Source organism: Alternaria hordeiaustralica (genome assembly GCF_023758085.1).
Source record: "Alternaria hordeiaustralica strain BMP 2776 chromosome Unknown scaffold_1, whole genome shotgun sequence".
In the NCBI taxonomy this organism is placed as follows: domain Eukaryota; kingdom Fungi; phylum Ascomycota; class Dothideomycetes; order Pleosporales; family Pleosporaceae; genus Alternaria; species Alternaria hordeiaustralica.
Window position 1 is genome coordinate 17733 of NW_026056773.1, and position 19500 is coordinate 37232.

A 19500-nucleotide genomic window follows, 5' to 3' on the forward strand; every position below is an offset into this window, starting at 1 on the left:
CCAGGCCAGTACCAGCATTCAATAACTCAGAGCTGAGCCATTTCCAGACCCGCTCATCATCGTCAAATCGCAATCCTCTCCACCGCATCCTTCATAGCCCTAATCTGTCCCATCAAATCGCTCGCCTCATTGCTGGTGAGGCTGACTGCCACAACCGAGCGACCGACGCCACACGCGCGTCCCAGCGCCATTTTACTGGGCACATAGACGAACGGCACGTTCTTGTCTTCACACAATAGTGGAAGATGAAGTGTAATGGCGAGGGGCTCGGCGTCGCTAGCCATGATGATGAGCTCGGAGGTGCCTCGGTTCAACGTTTTGGTTGCTTCATTGGCGCCTTTGGAAATTTGGTGGTAGTGAGTTGCTTGCTGGATTAGGTCCAGAAGCTTTTCGGCCAGGATGGTGTCGGCGATGGGCCAGGCTGCGGATGGCGTAGACATGGTGGCTTTTGGAGGTCGAAAAGAGGAGTTTTCGTTTAAGCTTGGGTTCACTGCTTGGCTCGCCCGTGGGTTCCTGCGGCTGTTAGCATGCATATATCTATTGATCGTTTCAAACACTTACACTGCCTTGCTCGCCCTTGCAAATATTGTAGTAGGTGGTGGGGAAAGGTTGTAGGTGAGATGACGAACACCCTGCCTGGGGCTTATCGATAACGACGGTATGACACGTTCCCCATCAACCGCGCGCCTTAGACCCTCACTCGCCGACATGTGAAGCGCGCGTCGACATAACGCGTCGCGCAAACCATGTATCACCTCTTCAAGTCGATATATCTCCATGCGACAAGTAAGGAAGGTACGCATCCCAAGTCTCGATGCACCAACCGCACTAAACCTAACGTATCACAGAGTACTCCGTCCTCCTCTTAGGCCTCGACAATGCCGGCAAGACGACGCTCCTCGAGCAGATAAAAGGCACCTACTCGGCCTCGCACCCCAACCTCAAGACCGTTCCCACCGTCGGCCAAAACGTTGCTACCATCGCCCTCCCACCTCCAAACCCACCCATCTACCTCAAGATATGGGACGTCGGCGGCCAACATAGCTTGCGCGGGCTCTGGCAATCGTATTACAGCAGTTGTCACGCCATCGTTTTCGTTATAGACAGCAGCGATGTAGGCAACGCCACGCTAGCCGACATGAGCGCGAACAATGCAGCAAGCATTGAAGATATTGGGCGGCTGGATGAGTGCAAGTTGGTCTTGGAGAGCGTACTCGCGAATGAAGATGCCAGCGGCGTGCCTATATTGATACTCGCGAACAAGCAAGATCGCGAAGACTGCGTTGAAGTGGTGAGGATCAAAGAGGGCTTTGTGAGAAGAGTGTTTGAGGGAGAGAAGGGTGGGAATGTGAGAGACAGCAGAGTGCTTCCTTGCAGTGCGCTTACAGGAACTGGTGTGCAGGAGGCGGTGGAATGGCTGTGCAGTAGGATGGCATTTAATAAAGAGGCAAGACCGCCCGTCATGAGGTAGTTGAAGGTCGGCACGAAGTCACGAATATACCCCTATTTTCGAACTACTAATTCAAGGCCATATCGATCGCAAGGTGGAATATTGGGCCCTTAATCTTATCGCGACTTCAAAGGATATACCTTCACAGCAACAGGATGGCAACATTTTGGTTATGCAGCTCGTCCCGCGTTTACGGAAGGATGCGTTGGTCAAGAGCTTCTCCATTCCAGCGTTCGCAAATCCGCATCAGCATGCGAGCGAGTAACAGCACGGGAATGTCGTTTCTGACGCTTGAACATTAAGAGGTGGAAAACTCATATTCACACTGACGTTCAAAGATATTTACATTCAAACTAGGCTAACAAATTGTGTCGTAGTCTCATCATTCCACTCAAAGTCCAAACCACTTGAGGTCCTCCGCCTCATGCACCGGCACAGTATGACCGACGTTGAGAGCACTGTAACCCACAAGCTTCGTCCCATCACCATAGACCATCTTCGTGTAACCACTCTGCGGAGTGTTCGTCTCGTTCTTCGAGAACGAAACACCCAGCAAACCACTCCACTCCTTCAACTGCTCGCCCAAGTTAGGGATCTTGACGAGCGAGTCAGCAGTTCCATGCCAAGTCGCCATGCGAGGGTAAGTGCCGCTGTAGCCAGGGTACATAGCCTTGACCTGGGCAACCCATTCAGCCTGCGACTTGATAACCTGGCCGTTTGCGCATCGCGGGTCTGCGGTGCTGGGACTGGCGCCGGGGCTGCCTGCAACACAGCCTGCTGCGACACCGGAGTAGCATGATCCTGCGGCGATGACGTCCGGGTAGGTGGCCATCATGACGTTGGTCATCATGCATCCGGAACTGCTGCCGGTGACGAAGACCTTGGTGGGGTCGGCATTGTACTTTTTGATCGTGTACTGAATCATGTTGTTTAGGCCTTGGTTGTCGCCGCCGGCATCGCGGGAGAGGCCCTTGGCGGTGTTGACTTCCCAGCAGTTGTTGTCTTTCTTGGTGGAGGGGAAGATGTTGATGAAGCCTTTTTGCTCGGCTAGGCTGTTGTACTTTGTTGACTGGGCGTAGGCTTCGCCGGTGCCGCCGCAGTAGTGCAGCTGTGGATATGTCAGAAGGACGTTCGGCACAAAGTGGATGGTGTAGGAAGACGTACAGCGAGGATGATCGCAGGCTTTTCCGCAACCTTGGCAGGAACATAGATGTTCATCTGAAGGTTGGATGGGTTCGCTCCGAAGTCGTTGACACGAGTAAGGGCGCCATTGGCAGTTGCGCAGAGCGCAGCAATGCTGCCGAGTACTGAAGTGGAGAAGTGCATCGTGAGTGTCGTGAGAGTCCGCAACGAACAGTTTCCTGCACCTTCCTCCCCTTCTTATACCCACACCGCACTCATCGCGCGATCATCGCCAGAGCTAAACATATCCAGCTTGTTTCCCCGTGAATACTAGCCGACATAAACGGATGCTAAGGTGTCAATCTAAAAGTTCCGAAGCGAGGAGGCACGGCTATGCGCATGTGAGAGCTTCGAGTGCGTGCGTTGTTTCAAAACACTTTTCCTTCTCCAATGACAAACGACTGAAACGGCGTACCTGCTGCTTTGGTCGAGCGATGGAGGTTTTTGTTCCAACAGAGGTTAGCCACCAGGGGAATGATGTGGAGAAACTGTGCGGGATCAGGGATCTTGGATCATTACCCCGGATGAACTCCCGCCATGTATATTAACCTACTACCGAGCTTTGCTCCGGCGCACGTAACATGTGGCATTGCCTACTTTCGCATCTACGTCACTCGTTATGCTCAGTTGTGACCGTTACCGCGAGTGCTTACCGGGCACCAACAACTGACTGCATCCTTTCGGTGTGCCATTGAGCATTATTTTATCCATATGCCGTTGCGCATCCCGACTTCCGTTCCTGGAGCCAGCATATATGGATGTTGTATGTTTTGAGGACCCGCAGGTTGCGCAATAACGGCACTAAAGATGGGGGCTGACATGCGTTAGTACGAGGATGTGCCAGCGGCTACATCCGAAATTGCGTGAGACCGAAGTAGAGCAGAGCAGTCACAAAAAAAGTGCGTCTCAAAATCGTTGTCCAATTATTCTATCAAACTCGCAAACGCTACTGGGTATCTTCTTGCGCAGTCTCTACAAGTTGGGGTGCGCCTCCTTCCACTCCTTGCTGAAAGGGTAGTCAATGTATCCCTTCTCGCTCTTGGGAACGTAAAAGGTGTCGCGGTCGTAAGGAGTAAGCTCGATGCCCTTCTCTATCCGGAAAACGAGATCAGGTGTGCTGATGAAGTAGCGTCCGAACACGGCCACGACATCGCGGTCCTTGTGCTCCTCGACAATCTTCTTCGCATCCTCGGCCTTGAGTCCACCAGCGATAAGCAGCTTGCCAGTGTAGTGAGGCAGCAGGGGGTCGAGGGAGTCGTAGCCCTCAACGTCTGCGTTACCAGATACGCGGGCCTCGACAAGGTGGAGGTAGGCCAGGTTAAACGCATCCAGTCTCTTCATGATGTCTGTGAACTGGGGAAGGGGGTCCTTCATCTTCATGCCCTGGAACTCGGAGAACGGACTCAATCGGATGCCGGTCTTGTCGGCGCCCACGGCCTCTACTACAGCCTGGGTGACCTCGACACAGAACCTGGAGCGGTTCTCAACAGAGCCGCCGTAGGAGTCTGTGCGCTTGTTGCAGGTATCCTGCAAGAATTGGTCGATGAGGTAGCCGTTGGCAGCGTGGATCTCTACACCGTCGAAGCCAGCCTCGACGGCGTTCTTGGCTGCTTGTGCGTAGTCGGAGATACTCTGCTTGATGTCCTCAACGGTCATCTCCTTGGGAGTAGCGTATCCCTCGCCTAGGGATGTTGCGCTGGAAGACTTGATGGTGATATCGTTCGCGGCAGCAAAGTCCTTGTTCGCTACACGTCCAAGGGCCCAGAGCTGGAGATAAATGTACGAGCCCTTCTCGTGGACAGCCTTGGTTACTGGTTTCCATGCGTCGATCTGAGCCTGAGTATAGATACCAGGTACGTTAGGGTAACCACCAGATTGTTTCGAGACCAGGGTGGCTTCGGTGATGAGGAGGGTTCCCGGTACGCAAGCACGCTGGCCGTAGTACTGTGCAGCCATGGGCAGGATCTCATGGTCGTCGTTGACACGGAATCGTGTCAGAGGTGCCATGGCAATACGGTTCTTGAGCTCCATGGCGCCCACCTTGAGCGGCTGGAAGAGGCGGTCTGCGGACATCTTGGTGTTGTGGGTGTTTGATTTTGGTAAGTTTGAGAGTTCGGACATGTAGGAAGATATTGAAGGAAACAAAAAACAGCAGCTGTGAGGGTTGAATAACAAGACTCCAGACGGATCAAAAAGGCTATATACGCCCCTACTAAGCACATCCCGTCCGATGGTTTGAAATCAGAGCTCGGTCGATCTCGGCATCCGCGCGGTATTTGGCTCGTAGAATTTTCCAAGGCGTTCCACGCCGGTGTAGACCCTGAAGGGCATCTTCCTAAAGATTATCTAGTCTTTAGGTGGTAAAGTGTGCCCGCATAGAGATATGTAGCCGCTGGAAGCGAGATGGTACCTGGACTTAGCAGGAGACGGAACTTGTTGGCGGGAGCGGCGGTATCGCCGAAACCTTCGGGCCTATGACGTAAGCTGCATTGGTCTGGATCGTCAAACTGAAGGAGCGAAGGCCGACACTTCATTGTATGTATTGATAGACGCCATCTGGATTTAGATGCAAGTAGAGCGATTGATTGTAGGAAATTAGAACAGTTGCGCGAGATTAGATCCCGAGCACGCTAAAGCTGACTAACATCATGTCCGCTTGTTTCCTTTAGAACCTTTTGCGCCCTGCGCAGTTGCTCTTCCAAGTCCTCATACCAAAGCCACCGAAAGTTCTCATTAAGCTTCTGCTCGAGTTTGTTCATATCATCTTCTACCCCTTCCACCATGAAGTTGTATGCTAGACCATTCTCGATACTCCTCTGAATACATCCCTGTGTTCTCGGTCGTCTGACAGCATCGTAGGCCTTGAAGGCAGCCTCAATATTATCAGAACTCCCGACATCAGCTATCAAGCGACTGAGGAGAAATGCATCTTCCATAGCCATGCCAGCTCCTGCTCCCATATGAGGCGTTGTGGCGTGTGCGCTGTCACCCAGTAGACACATACGACCCTTGAAATATGGCTTATCGTGTTGAAGAGTGTGTAGTGCCCATTTAGATGGTAAAGTATGTCTCGCGATAAGATCGATGAGTGGCGGATAAAAGTCTTTAAACTTTTCACGGACCTCGTCCGCACTCGTGGGTACTATCCAGTCATCTTGGTCCCAAGTGCTGGTGAGGGATCGATCGTGTGGCATGGCAACCATGTTGATGAGTTCGCCATGGTCGACAGGATAGGTGATGCAACTTCCTCCATAACCACAGTACAGTGTACCGTTCAGCGCCCTTTCTTCTCCTAGCGCTTTCTTAACCACTTCAGCTGGGGCCATAGCCCTTATCGCGGCCTCGTGAGCGTACGCTGGCTTCACATCTGAACCACATACAAAGCTTCGCACCTTGCTCTTGATGCCATCGCAGCCAATAAGTGCACTGGCTAGAGTAGTCGTTCCGTCGGCGAAGCTTATCTTGAGCATCCCGGCACCCACTTCTTCGACACCTCGGAAGCTTTTGCCGAAGCTTGTTATGTCCTTGGGAAGTAACGCAACCATCTCATCGAGCAGACGCGCCCGGTGTATCCGACCTCGCATACAAAATCCAGTCGGTGCATCTGGTGTCTTCTTGGCGTCAGCCTGATGGAAACCGAGATCTCCAGCTTTGGCTCCATTGGGTCGTCGCTCGTCCATACCCCATCTGATCGTGTTGAAAGTGTTTTCGCGTTCAGGGTCTGTGTTTATCGTGGCGTGTTTCATGTAGCCTTCCAGCAGTCGAGGATCGATAAGGTGCAATGCAGTCGTGGCGTTAGCACCGAATCCAACGCCGGCACCTATTTCCGCGAAGGCCTGAGAGGCTTCGTAGATGTGCACTTTGACACCATGTTTGAGAAGACCAATGGCGAGCGCGGCACCACCAAGTCCGCCGCCAACGATTGCGATCGGAAGACCATTGTGGTTCTGGAAGGTTGCTGTAGTTGACCCGTTTGCGGACATTCTTTGATGATTGGTCGTTGTTCAAGGCGCCGTCCTTTCCGTGGCTGCGTCGCAACGTCGCGTCTTATATTATTGAAGATTCCATACGGGCCGAAGAGAGTTGTCAATAACTGCCGGACCCGAACCGCGGGGCTGGTGTACAAAGTAAGCTGATGTTAAGCCGCATGCCTAGGCACCCATGAGTTTAAGTTCAGGCCGGCTTGAAGTATATCATTCTCCAGAAGGAGACCCTGATGCGGATGACGTAGTAGACGGAGGCGGGAAGGTGCGGAGGCGGGGAAATTGGGGATAGATTAACTCCACGCTAACTGGTGATAATCGGGTTGCTATCTACTCCAAACGCGCGCTCCGGATGATGTGGGGGAGCAAAGACAGCGACACATGTTCCAGAACATCGTCAAGTCTACCGGCCCAATTGTCTCTACGTAATTTCGTTTCTTCAAAGCTCATTGTGCGCCGGCACGGCCTTTTGTACATCGATGCCACAGACTGCAGGCGTACCTACTTCCATTCGGTAGACGCACTTTTCTTCCTCGACAATCTTCCAAATCTCGTCATTTTCGGCGCACGCAAGAATGACCATGGTGCTTCGATTGGGGCCGTTCCAGCAGTGTTGGCCATTCTCGTACTTGATTGCAATCCTTTCTCCACTGCCCAAGCCCTTACCATCGGCAGGAAGCTCTTCATCGACGGTGATCGATTCAATGCGTGCAAAATTACCCATGCCAGTGTGGCCACCGCCTTTCTTAGGCTTCTGAGTGGTCTTTGAGAGGAAGCAGTGCTCGTATGTGTATTCGCCAGAGTCAGTGGAGGTGCAGCGGTCCTTGAGGGCGCGGAAGATGGAGTCTGGTCCGTAGTCTTTGGTGAGATCTTCCTCATGCCTTGTGAGTTCGGACTTGTCGCCTTCGAGTTCCTTCTTCGCAGAGTCAAGCTGTGACTTGGCATCGGTGATGGCTTTTGATTCGGGAGCGTCGCCGCTCGTGGGGTCTGCGAGGATACCGTTCTCGATGAGCGCGACACGCAAGTCGCGTAGCTTGCTGTCAACCCAGCTACGGATGGAGTCGGGAAGGTACTCCTCAAACTTGTATACTGCATACGATAGTCAGTAGATAGCTTTGGATGCGTCATGGAAATACTGCTTACGGAGCTCCACGTCAGACTCTTCGACTGTCTCGAACTCGTCCCATTTGATGGCGCTTTCAGAGTCTGGCTTGAGAATCTCGTCGAGGTCGCGGTCTAGAGCGTTGTTGGGTCCCGGGCGCTCTTGTGCAGCATAGTTCTCCCAGGCCTGGACGGCACGCTTCACGCCTTCGTCGTTGAAGTTAGGATTGTACTCCTCCTTGAAGCGCTTCAACATGCCCTCGAGCTCCTCAACCCGTGATTGTGCCGCGTTCCTCTCGTCTCGTACGCGGTTGACGTTGTCGGTCAGCTCTTGGATTCTATCCTTGGCGAGGCTGGCCAGCACTGTGATCTTGCCGCCCTTGCCTGCGCCCTTGACGACCTTGCCTCGCTCAGCCCTCTCGATCTCGGCGAGGCTCTTGGTCAGCCCGTCGACTTTGAGAGTTGCACCTTCTATCTGCGTCTTGAGCGTCTGAATGCGGTCCTCGACCTCCTTCCGCATGCGACCAGCCTCGGCGATGAGCTCCTTTCTCCTTTGCTTTGCAGCGGTTAGGCTCTTTTGTCTCGCCTCGTCCGCCTTCCGCCATTCTTTCCCAATCGACGCGCACTTGTCTTCACACTTGATGCCCCCCACACGCTCGTATTCGTCGCTGCCGTCACAGCATAGTTCGTAGTCGCATGCGCCATCGTTTACGTTGGTGAAGGGGATATAGCTCGGCTGGTGGCCCTTGTTCTTGCAGTAGAAGCCAGGAAGGGCAGGCGTAGCGTTGACGTCTTTGCTCTTGAAGCCTAGAGGCTGGGGTGGGGAGAGGGGCGAGAGGTAGGCGCACGCTGAGGTGCCTGGCTCATCAGAGCCATCGGGGCAGTCGCAGTAGTCGTCGTTCAGGCGTGCGATTGGGAGTTTGATGGCGGGATTCGAGATACAAGTGAATGTCTCGGCATCCTTGTAGTACTTTGCAACTGCACATGTGCTGTCAGCTATGCTCAGGCGTCTACGCGGAAGCTCTCCTTGAGCTGTGACATGTGCAACATACATTCCGGAGCGACACCCCGCGGCCGGGCGGGGTCTGACGCCGCATCTGCGGTACTGGCTAAGATGGGGAGAATGAAGGCTAGCGAAGACACGTGCTTCCTTCCCATTTTGAATGTGGAGAGAGCAATTGGAGCTCGAGGCCTCAAGATGCTCGAAATGCCACATCGACATAGTTTCAGGGTCCACTGGCCCGTGCGCCGCCATCCGAGCTGCCCCAGCCCTCACCTCCACCCAACACTCCACAACTCCAGCGTACGCCCAATCTACAAGGCCGTAACTCGCGACTCCGTGTTTACTCGCTATCGTCTTGGTGTACACATCTGTCCGCAATGACGACTGGCACTCGCACATGTATGTGTGTCGGCATCGCGTCCAGTCGGCTATGACTTCATTCCGCATAGCCTGTGTGAGTCGAATGGAATGCGAACACTAACCTTGTCCATGGCATGACTGCCTCGCGTTTACTTTACCGTCTTTTCGAATTATGCGTCACCCAATGTCCTCAGCGCCCAAAAGTGCGTTTGGCGCTCAGCCCGGACATACCAGCATTCCTCGGCATCAAACGAACAGTAGCCTCCTATCCAGGCCGCGTTACCAAATATGCCCCCACTAGCATCATTCAATCGCCAACATGGTGGATCTATTCCTCAAAATCGGCCATCCATCGGGCCAACGGCGCGGCTTTTGGGTGGCCGTCTATGTTCCGGTCTCTAACAAACGCTGTACATACATTCGATTTGCTCCGTCTTTGAATCTTGGACATCCACATTCAGCTCTAGTATGACTGAATTCGCACGCTAGAATGATGTCTTTTGTTTGCACATGCGCCCAACTCGCGTCAGGATTTATGCGGCGAGGTCATCAGAGTATCATTCTCTTCCTTCTCGAATCCCATCATTCTATCTGTGAACATCGATATCCATCATTTGCTCATAACTTCATTTACCTACTCTAACATCATGGTATACGCTGACGAGGACGAAATCGACTGGAGCGACGGCTCTTTCGGCGCTCCACCTCGAATACTCATCGATGCTACACCCCAATCAACTCATCACAACCCAACCGCGGACGCTTACGAGGAAGAAGATTCGGTTTTTGTATCGGAAACATATTACCAACACCGGATACCCAGTGGTCTTACACTTCAAGCTGGTAAGAAGCTTGCTCTGCATAGAGGCTGTTCGCTTACATTTCCCAGCTCCTTCAAACAGCAATGACAACCTTCAGAACCCTACGCGTGTTCAAAGAGCTCGTGCCGGTGTTCATCTGAACCGTCGTATACCTTCCAAGGCCGACTACATCAACTACGTGCTTTACCAAGCTAGCCAGAAGACTTACGAAGCCACCTTTCTGAACAACTTCATAGCGCATGCCTTGCATCCCGACCGCCTCGCCCAGTGTTCTGAAGATGCAAACAGCAGCCGCCAAAGCATCGCCGATTACATGAAGTCTGTATCACATGAGGTTAACAGTATCACGAAGAAAATGATCTGGAATGGCCATTGCCGCACTGTGCACCTTCTCGCTGGAGACGGCATGGACGGCGCACCGTTCCTCGATCCACATGCTCTCGACACCAAACCCTTCTCAAAGTACGGTCCTGGCAATCTCTTTCCTGTAGCAGACAGGATCAACGTGTCTTGGCACCGTACCAGCTCACATCCTACGATGGTACGATACTCAACCAAGGAGTACGAACTTGGCTATCAGGCCGGTCCATTGGAGGAAATTGACGCTGTATCCCAGACACTGTTTCGAAAAGAGAACTTCAGTATGACTTTGCCCATCGGTCGTGCTGTCAAGCTCTCAACATCCAAGAAGCGTAAAGGTCAGAACATGTGTGGAGCAGCAACCAGAGATGACAGACTGGCGTCATCTCGTCGGAACTGGATTCCATTCCCGCAGCTGGCCATAATGTCGGACTTCCACGGCCCTCAATCCGTTACAAGCACTCCGCTTGATATAGGTCACGAAGCAAAGGCGGCTGATGTTCACCAAGAGCCTCAGATACTGTCAGATCTCACGCAACTGTATCACGACCCTGTAAATGCCCTGTCTTTAGATGATGCACAGGAAGAGGGATCCCATCAACCCTTTCCTCGTTACGAAGTTCTATTCGGTTCCCATGATGCTGGAGTACCCATCAGTGACCGTGCCGGTGCATGCAAGCAAAGCAACGGCACCGAGCACGTAGAGAAGGTACACCACTGGCGAACCAGGTTGATCAATGATCACAAGCGCCGGCTGACACTTAAGTGGGGAAACCCACCACAGGCTCTCGACCATGCATTCCAGAACTTCAAGCAAGTTGTTGCAGCAGCCATGTCTATGGGTATTCGTCCCACCGCCAACGACGACTACCAGAAGAAGCTCGAAGCCATCGCAGCTAGAGAGCGACTTCGAGAGCAAGCCAGAAGTTCCGCTCGATCACAGCAGAACAGTGAAAGCCTGTCCACTGAAACTACCACCCCTGATTCGCGTGCATCGCAATGTCTCCCAATAGACTCAGACATGAATACTCCCGAGTCCTCTTCCTGCTCTCCTTTACAGATCCTTCGACGAAATATTGGTGGGTCGTTGAGCAGTTCTGAATCTGACAAGACATCCTCAGAGCCCCCAAAGAAGAGGAGGAGGAAGAACGAAACCGCAAACAAGCAAGTCATGCGAAGTCACTCTACCCAGCAGCAATCGACTGCACCCAAGCCAGGCAAGCAATCGACCAATCAGTCAATCATGAAGAGTCCGTTGGCAAACAAGCCACTATCGCTCCATCCGAGTGGATCTACGACTTTGGAACTGCATCAACACCTTCCTCCAAACGCTTACTTTGAGCCGATCTCAGTGGATGAGAAGTACGCGTGGCGATGTCGTTGCAAACATGCAATGGGCCACTACTACAACTCCGGGAATCGCAAGAACTGTCGAGGCTGTAACACCTCGCTCGGTGACAACCATGCTGTTGAGATGGACTTTTACATGCCACTGAGGTCTTTTTACCATCAACCCGCACCAGACATGCGTTGGAAGCCTAGCAAGCAGACTGCTCGACTTCGCAAGTCAGACCGACCCTGTCACAATGCTGTGGCGAAGGACGCATATTGGCAGGCCGTGGGTACTGGTGCGACTGAAGAAGTGGCTCGGCAGATTGCTGTCGATGCAGTAGTTCATTACCTTCGGCCAAAGGTACGGTCGAAAGGGCCAACACCCGAGCCGACGCCAGAATCGGAGCCAGAACCCGATCTTGGTCCCCATCCTAGTGGCTCGACTACTATGGAACACGGTCAGGAGATTCCCGATGGCTATTACTGGAAGAAGCAGAAAGCAGGTGAGAAACTTGCCTGGCGATGCGATGTCAACCATGGTCTCGGACGATACTACCTAGCGGGCGATAAGAAGACCTGTCCAGGATGTGGAGCCGGCCGGACTAGTCTGGGCAAAAGTGAAGATATGGACTTCTATCTCCCGTCAGGTGTCGTCGTTCGCCAGGAAGCACCAGGCCTCTCTATATGGAAACCTAGGAAGCCATACAAAATAGGCAAACCCGCTACTACGAAGAGAGAAGCGGTCAGTCACAACCAGATGTGTGCCAAGGTGTACTTCGAACTTCTCGCTCAAGAACACGAAGCAGAAGAGGCTTTGGCGCTTGCGATTGAGAGAGTGGACAGTGAGCTGGACAAGAAGCAAGAAGCTAAGATGAAACGACAGGAAGCGAAAGAGGAAATTGGAGACTCAGATGCGGTTGAGGGCGACAGCACTTCTGCTAGTGTCTCGAGGAGGGACTCTGCCGCCACGAGTCGCAACTCTCGAGGAGGCTGCACCATGTCCTTCGTCCCAAAGAAGCGTACCATAGATGACGTCATGGAAGAGAGTTTGGATGAGGTTGTGGGTGGTCTTGGAGATAGGGATATGGGAAGTGAAAAGGATTCTTGTGATAGTGTCGTAGTGTCATCTTCTTCTGATGAAGATAGCTCTGCCTCAGACTCGGAATGAGGCTGCAGTCGAATCATGTAGTTGTAGTGAATGAATTGTACATTATGCATGCTCGATTTAGTGACAGCGCATACCATCTATGGAACTCTACAAGGGGTTCGCTCCCTTTGGAAGCTTGACCTTGAACACCAAAACCTGGTTGTCAAGGTTGTAACCAGACGCATCCACGTACTTGTTCTGACCAAAGTTGATGTATCCTACGCCACATTAGTCTGAGCACTAAAACTCGAAGGCAGGTATCTTACCGTTCTGAGTGATGAAGTCGTTGTCGGAGAAAGACACTAGATAGTACTGCTTTCCTTCATCCTCATCTTGCCTCTCGCTCCTACCAATCTTGTCGTCCTTGTCAACGGGCAACATAGCGAAGCTCTCCCACTTCTCATTCAGCAGATTCGCGTCCTGTTCGCCGCCATTGTGGAGACCAAATCTGCCGAGCTGGTCGTTGTTGTTGAAAGACAGCCACGGACAGTAAGTAGCAGGCACGATGCTGCTCTTCAAGACACCATCTTTGCTTGCAATTTGTCCTTTAATGTCATCGGCCGCTGTGCCTGCGACGTTAGTGGCTTTAGAGATGTCGATCACATCCGCGTTGCGGTAGATGGACAACGTGCTTTCAGCTCCATGACCAGCGTTGGAGTCGCGCGCTAGGACGAGGAACTGAGTTTCGGAGATGTAGTGCATCTCAGACTGACTGGCGACGCGCCCTGTTGGTAGCACAGGAAGCTGAACAGCATATTCCGCCTCTAGCGTGGTCTGGTCGTCTTTGACACGGTACTTAAGGAGGCGAGTGTTGCGACGCTTCTTTGCGGAGCTGCCCCCGTCCTGGATAGTAGCACTTTGGAGCATGGTGTAGAGGTACTTGCCATCTGGACTGGCAGTCAGAGCTTCCAGGCCCTGGTTGTTGCCTCTGCCACTGTCGGGATCCTCGGGCGTGATCTCTACATCCGGGTCGTAAATGGGTGGAGAAGCCGCGTTGAAGCTTTCAGTTCCGTTACGGCGGGGAACAAGAGCCTCGGGGGTGCGAACAGCCTTGATCATTTTGCCCTTCTTATCGAACTGGTAGACGTACGCGGCGTATTCGTCACTGATCCAGAAAGTCTTGTCGTCTCCGAGGACAAGGCCTTCGGTGTCTAGCGGAACGCGAGCACCACCTGTTCCATTTTGGCCGAAGCCGTTGCCAGTGTCTGCAACTATCAGTACTGCTAATTGATATAAGGTTGTGGAACTTACATCTAGCTAAAGGAATAGTGGGAAACCCAGGGTACGTAATGGTCTCCGTCGGATCCAGACCAGTCAAGGGCGTACCATCAGGTCCAGTGAGAAGTAGAGTGTCGATGTAAGAGAACTGGAAGTTCGGGCTGGCCGGTTTCTCAAGGGTTGCTTCAACCGGTGTGAAGACAACGCTGAACTTGTGGATGCGGGTCTGAGTGTTCTGGGTACCCTGTGTATTCCAGCCGCGGTCAGGCAGACCCCAAACGACACCCTGGTAGGAGCCTTTCTTGTACTTCCACGACTTCTTTTCGAATGCAATGGCGCTTCCAATACCACCAATCGTGTCGCCGAACTTGTCACGAGCATCGCTGACAATTTTTCCATAACCTGCTAGCTCTTCGTAGGTGTAAAGTTTGCCATTGCAGGTGGTGACATTTGCTGCAGCAGCATTATCATCTCGAGTGATGACCGGACCAGCAAAAGCCTGGTTGACGGAGAGCGCCAGAACGCCGAGCGAAGCGACAAACAACATTGCGAAGGGTGGTAGACTGTCGCGTGCCTGAGCAGATGGTTTCTGAAGAATGTCAACAGCCTATATACATGCCCGTCAGGACCGGGATGATCCCGCGATGACGCGACCCGACAGCCAGGCACACGAGGCTATCTTGATGCATATTCATACCAGCAGACACACGTGCGCTGTCTGTTTGGCTGCAGCCGACGAGGGTACAAATGCAATAGCGGCATGGCGTTCGTGGGAGCCGTGTAAACAGGCAAATGGCGTCGAAGAAGCGGCATGTAGGAACAGATGCTCTGCCATGGATGTCACTAAGTCATACCAGCGTGCGCAGTGAACAGCAAGCACCTTGCAGATTCCCCAATGATGACGCGAGGTTCGTGGGGATGAATGCGCACGTTTCTCGAGAACATGATGTGAGTCGCTGACCGGAAATGGTGCCGAGGCAGGCGTTATCCCCGATCGGGCATGCGACATTGGCGGGCGGGTACTTAGTTCAACATAGTTCAGCTTTTAGAGAGTACACTCAAGCCGTCTTTTGACATCAGAATCAGTAATGGAGTGAGCTGCCCAGTTCGACCGGTACCGGGAGTGGTATCCAGTCTACTGTCCTTGAGGGGGTGGACACGCGAAAAGTCGCCTTTGCCTTCATGGATACCTAATCATTGCAAGCTGCAGAAGAGCATGAGCCGTATCGCGTCAACGGTGGCTTGATTCCACATATCTTTCTAGAAACCGGAGTTTGATTCGCATTCTTTTATCTCGACTTCAGCATGCCCTGCCTGTTCAAGGCAGTGCGATTGAGCTACGCTCATGCGAGTGCAACTTCCCGAGGCCAAAACATGATGGCTCTGTGGAGGGTAAGAGCTCCCGTCCCAAGTTGCAACTTTCCTTCCGCATGTCCAGATCTTTCCATTGCACAGTTGCCCTGGCTGTTACTGCACACACGTTTCTCGCGACTGGAACGTCACCTAAATCCTCTTATCACTGACTTTCGAACTTCCTACGTCACGATCTATATATCACGATACTTGCCATCGCCTTTCACACTCCGATCCACACGCTGACGAATGTTTACTGTCCGGTTGACGTACTCATCGTAATCTGCAGCTACCATGCTTGGGACTTCCGGCGATGGCTTAATCACCAAGCTCACCTCGTACCTCACAACCGATAAAGAGGCAGCCCCGGACACTCCTCCTTATACACCTGATCAAGAGTGCGAACCTCACTCTGCCTTCACAACGACAACGTCGCATGATGCCGAGATAACGAGCAACGATCGGACTGAAATGCCAACGAGCCAACCCTTGAAGCCGAGTTCTAGACGCTCGCTGAAACGATCCGCGAGTGAGCTGGTTATACCGAGCCAAGAACGGAATGAGCGCTTGACTGCGATTGCCGCGTTGGAGGCGGTGCGTTCGAAGGAGGATGGGCGCCATACAACCCGTCCGACCCCAACTCCGACACGTAGCCAGCTACGGCCTCCACGCCCTGGCTCTCAGCGCTCCATCAGCAACTCCAGATACGAACTAAAATCTCAGTACCACGATCCAAATATTTCATCTGCTAGCCTCCAGAAGCAACTCGTTGAACAGACAAAGCCCATGGCCAAGCGATCTCGAACACCCGAGCCGAATAAGAACCAGATCAAAAAGGTTGCAAGGCCAAGTCCCATCAGGTCCACTGCTGTGCGTTCAAAGTCAGAGCCAGACCCAGCAAGAGCGTTTGCAAATCCAAAGACGCGCCCTGGGAATGCGAAGCTGAAGCCATGTATAAAGAAGAAGGCGAAGAGTACCACAACCACACCACCGACCGGATTGCAACAGGAAAGCATCAACGCCGAGCTCAAGACCTTGCGTCGCGTGAAGACTGTCGATTTCGAAGAAAGTGGTTCGAAGCAATTGATCTCATTACCCCCGGCACCCATCACGGAAGAGGTCTCGACTCAGACTCTAGCAAGTGATACCGGAGAGAGCTCCAGGTCGGCTAGCAATCATACAGAACTCGTCAAGTCATGCCCATCATGCCCGAACACGATGAACATAGCGAAGAGCGCTGCAGCGGAGCCAGCTACTACACGAACAGACGTACATGTTATCGCCATAGCTCCCTCATGGGACGCGCAAGGACTCACCCATGACGACAGCGCTGACCCAGCAACACCTACAATGCAAATCATCGAGACAAAGAGTGGCAGCTATGAGGTAATCTGGGACGATGTGCCCGAAGAGCACACCATCAGGACGCGGGGACGACGGAGCTCGTCAGCAAGTCATGCCTTAGAAACTGCCAGCCCAAGCGCCAAACGTGGTGGCCTTGACCGAGTCAACTCGAAGCTCGCGGGATGGTCGGGAACCTGGAATAGCCCGTCAGACAGCTTCAAGCCCACTATTGTGGTGTTTCCTGATGACGATGGCCGGGCTACTCGCTATGACTGTGCGGTGGACGATGACGAAGACCTGGCAGCAACAGTGCCTCCAAACAGCCGTATCACAAGCGGAGCGCATTCTAGCGTCTCATCACGCCCCGTAAGCGCGCCCTTGACCAGGAGCGTATCGTGTGAGGAAATATCGCTTCGAAACGCCCTTCAAGTGACGCCACCACACGCTCCAGAAATGGGATCATCACCACCCTCCGAGCACTCTCTTGTTGTACCCAATGTTGAGGTCCCGCATAGCAGAGGCAGGAATGCGAAGCTATCACCAATGATCCGAAAGCTCTCGAACCTCGAAGAAGCAGACACCAAGTTCCGCGACCATCGCGACTCTGTTACGATCGCGCACTCTCGTATTGTACACTCGGGTGGCGTGTCGCCTGAACTGTTTGCTCATAGGGACTCTGTTTCGCTGGGAAAGAAGCGCATGCACGCGCGTAACCATGCTGCGTCAGCGACACGGTCGCCATCGCGCAGGAAGGAGTTGTCTGTTGAGGCACTGGGTCTTTTTACTGATGAGGATATCTCGACAGTGACGTTGCCTACTGTCAAGGAGCATGCTGCACAGGCGCTCAGGAACAGCAGCGAACCTTCCATCCTTCATCCACCACAGCAGACTCCTGATAAACGCCACATAAGGATTGTGGAGTGAGGAAGCGAAGGCGAGTGGATGATGCTGGCTGATACTGGCCGAGGAGACGGATGGGCCGGAGGTAATGCGGCGATGGTATCTTCTAATTTCGCTCGAAGAGCATCGATAACCTGTAGAGTATGAGTCGGATCGGAGCGCGTTGATCTCAATCTCATGGTCAGAGGGTGGTCGGTGATGATGCCGAATGCATTGGCAGGTGGTGTGGGCTAGGGAGTCCTTGGCGTGATTATCGATAGACTCCGATTAGCGTCATCGCGTCCCACAAGCATCGTCGTCGGCGCCCAACCTCTAACTCTACCATGAATATGAACGAAATTGTTGCGTTGTCTTCTTCCTTCGATCTGAAGTTCGATCTGATTTCGCGTCATCGTAATGTCTGCGTTGATATCTATCGCCGCGCGTCTGCCACTCATGCCTGTCTCTCACGTCAGGAAAGGCAATGCAACGCGCCGTACTTATACGCGCATGCTATTACAATGCGTTCCGAAAGCTGATACTTCTAATAATGTATTCGGTCTATGCTAATGATTCAGGGCTCGGCGTGCCGATCGACGTCTTCCAAGCCGGATCACGTATCATCTAACGATTGGCGTCGCAGTATACGTTTGAGCACCAAAGCAGATTGACACGATGCCGCGTCAACGCCATTGTATCTATGCGCGTACCCATTCATCCTTACCAAACCACAGCTACAGTAATGCCGGCATTCGCACCACACAAATCGACTCACGACGTTTCCATCATGGCCTTCGCGACCAACGACCCATTAAAGCCCGACCAACGATACGACGCCTTACGCAACACCGACGATCACTCGGATTCGAGTACAGAGGTTGACGATTGGGATACAGAAGATGCAGTACGACCTAGACGAAGACGCAAGACGGCGTGGAAGAGGCTGAAGGGCTATCGCTGGATAATAGACACGGCACTTCTCCTCGTCATTGTTGGATTGCTGGTGGAAAAGAGAGGGCAAAAACACACAAAAAGTCATCAATACGAGCTCGTGGGAGACATTACAGGATTTGCGCCAACGTTCTCGCAAGAGATTGTGAGCTTCAAGCCCAGTTCTGTGTTCGCCCCAGAAGATGCGGCGGAGTTCTGGAGCAACGAGACACAGCATGCATGGTTAAGCATCGTACCAGGTATGTACATCGTTCTGGTTTCTTGAGGTTTAACAGTGCTGACGATCTCCATAGAGGGCTTGGGCTACGTCAACGTGAAGAACCCCTCCGAATATTCGAACCTCCCACACCCGATACACGACTATCCCAACCACACCGTCTTCACCACGTCCGTGACGCATCAGCTGCACTGCCTCTACACTATACTGGGCGCGTACAACTCCATGAAGCTCATGGTCGCGTCACCTGTGTCTGCAAATCCCGTCAAGATGCCATGGCATATCAACCACTGCTTCGAATACATTAGACAGGCGATAATGTGCGCTGGAGATGTGGCGCTAGAAGGGGCTGCGACAAGCTTCCCTGGTGACGAGCATGGAGAAGATCGAGGTGGGAGTGACGGTTGGGATGCGAAGCACGTGTGCAAAGACTACACACAGGTATATGAGTACCTAGAGAAGGAAACGATCAATCACATGAAGTGGATCTCATCGGATTAGTGATCCACGCTGTACCCTCGGAGGCAGCATGTGAAGTGGAGTCTGCCTCGTGCAGCGGGCCGTTTGGACAGACCCAAACGTGGGCTTTGCGCTTGCGCACGCGGGTGACGTGTATCGACTTCACCATCAGCAACTCAAGACATTGGCATGTAGCAACATTGTATACATCGTATTCCAAGTGCAAAGCGTCGAATTAAAGTTATGAGCTGACTGTGCACACTATCGTAGCCTGTGTCACATTGTGACAATTTCCCTATGGACCTATGATTTCCTTCTAGCTAGCTGACTCTGATGATTC

At 52.8% G+C, this 19500-nt stretch overlaps 9 protein-coding genes across 9 annotated transcripts; 4 read left to right on the top strand and 5 right to left on the bottom strand.

The window, feature by feature from the left end:
* Positions 1–746: 746 nt before the first annotated feature.
* On the top strand, positions 747–1471 carry J4E84_000005 (uncharacterized protein; the record flags this gene model as incomplete). Its single annotated transcript, XM_049382650.1, has 2 exons — positions 747–795; positions 849–1471. 2 exons carry the CDS (start codon positions 747–749, stop codon positions 1469–1471), a joined length of 672 nt encoding a protein of 223 aa, XP_049248168.1.
* Positions 1472–1841: 370 nt separating this feature from the next.
* Positions 1842–2776, bottom strand: J4E84_000006 (uncharacterized protein; the record flags this gene model as incomplete). Its single annotated transcript, XM_049382651.1, has 2 exons — positions 1842–2558; positions 2615–2776. The coding sequence occupies 2 exons, from the start codon at positions 2774–2776 to the stop codon at positions 1842–1844; spliced, it is 879 nt and encodes a 292-aa protein (XP_049248169.1).
* An 828-nt stretch (positions 2777–3604) lies between these two features.
* J4E84_000007 (uncharacterized protein) lies at positions 3605–4705 on the bottom strand (the record flags this gene model as incomplete). Its single annotated transcript, XM_049382652.1, has 1 exon — positions 3605–4705. One exon carries the CDS (start codon positions 4703–4705, stop codon positions 3605–3607), a length of 1101 nt encoding a protein of 366 aa, XP_049248170.1.
* Positions 4706–5262: 557 nt separating this feature from the next.
* J4E84_000008 (uncharacterized protein) lies at positions 5263–6615 on the bottom strand (the record flags this gene model as incomplete). The annotated part of the gene is made up of 1 exon (XM_049382653.1): positions 5263–6615. The coding sequence occupies one exon, from the start codon at positions 6613–6615 to the stop codon at positions 5263–5265; it is 1353 nt and encodes a 450-aa protein (XP_049248171.1).
* Positions 6616–7054: 439 nt separating this feature from the next.
* On the bottom strand, positions 7055–8874 carry J4E84_000009 (uncharacterized protein; the record flags this gene model as incomplete). The annotated part of the gene is made up of 3 exons (XM_049382654.1): positions 7055–7704; positions 7759–8694; positions 8769–8874. The coding sequence occupies 3 exons, from the start codon at positions 8872–8874 to the stop codon at positions 7055–7057; spliced, it is 1692 nt and encodes a 563-aa protein (XP_049248172.1).
* An 852-nt stretch (positions 8875–9726) lies between these two features.
* On the top strand, positions 9727–12760 carry J4E84_000010 (uncharacterized protein; the record flags this gene model as incomplete). Its single annotated transcript, XM_049382655.1, has 2 exons — positions 9727–9922; positions 9945–12760. The coding sequence occupies 2 exons, from the start codon at positions 9727–9729 to the stop codon at positions 12758–12760; spliced, it is 3012 nt and encodes a 1003-aa protein (XP_049248173.1).
* Positions 12761–12847: 87 nt separating this feature from the next.
* J4E84_000011 (uncharacterized protein) lies at positions 12848–14504 on the bottom strand (the record flags this gene model as incomplete). Its single annotated transcript, XM_049382656.1, has 3 exons — positions 12848–12957; positions 13006–13944; positions 13991–14504. 3 exons carry the CDS (start codon positions 14502–14504, stop codon positions 12848–12850), a joined length of 1563 nt encoding a protein of 520 aa, XP_049248174.1.
* A 1100-nt stretch (positions 14505–15604) lies between these two features.
* J4E84_000012 (uncharacterized protein) lies at positions 15605–17578 on the top strand (the record flags this gene model as incomplete). Its single annotated transcript, XM_049382657.1, has 1 exon — positions 15605–17578. One exon carries the CDS (start codon positions 15605–15607, stop codon positions 17576–17578), a length of 1974 nt encoding a protein of 657 aa, XP_049248175.1.
* Positions 17579–18320: 742 nt separating this feature from the next.
* On the top strand, positions 18321–19202 carry J4E84_000013 (uncharacterized protein; the record flags this gene model as incomplete). Its single annotated transcript, XM_049382658.1, has 2 exons — positions 18321–18723; positions 18778–19202. The coding sequence occupies 2 exons, from the start codon at positions 18321–18323 to the stop codon at positions 19200–19202; spliced, it is 828 nt and encodes a 275-aa protein (XP_049248176.1).
* Positions 19203–19500: the final 298 nt, after the last annotated feature.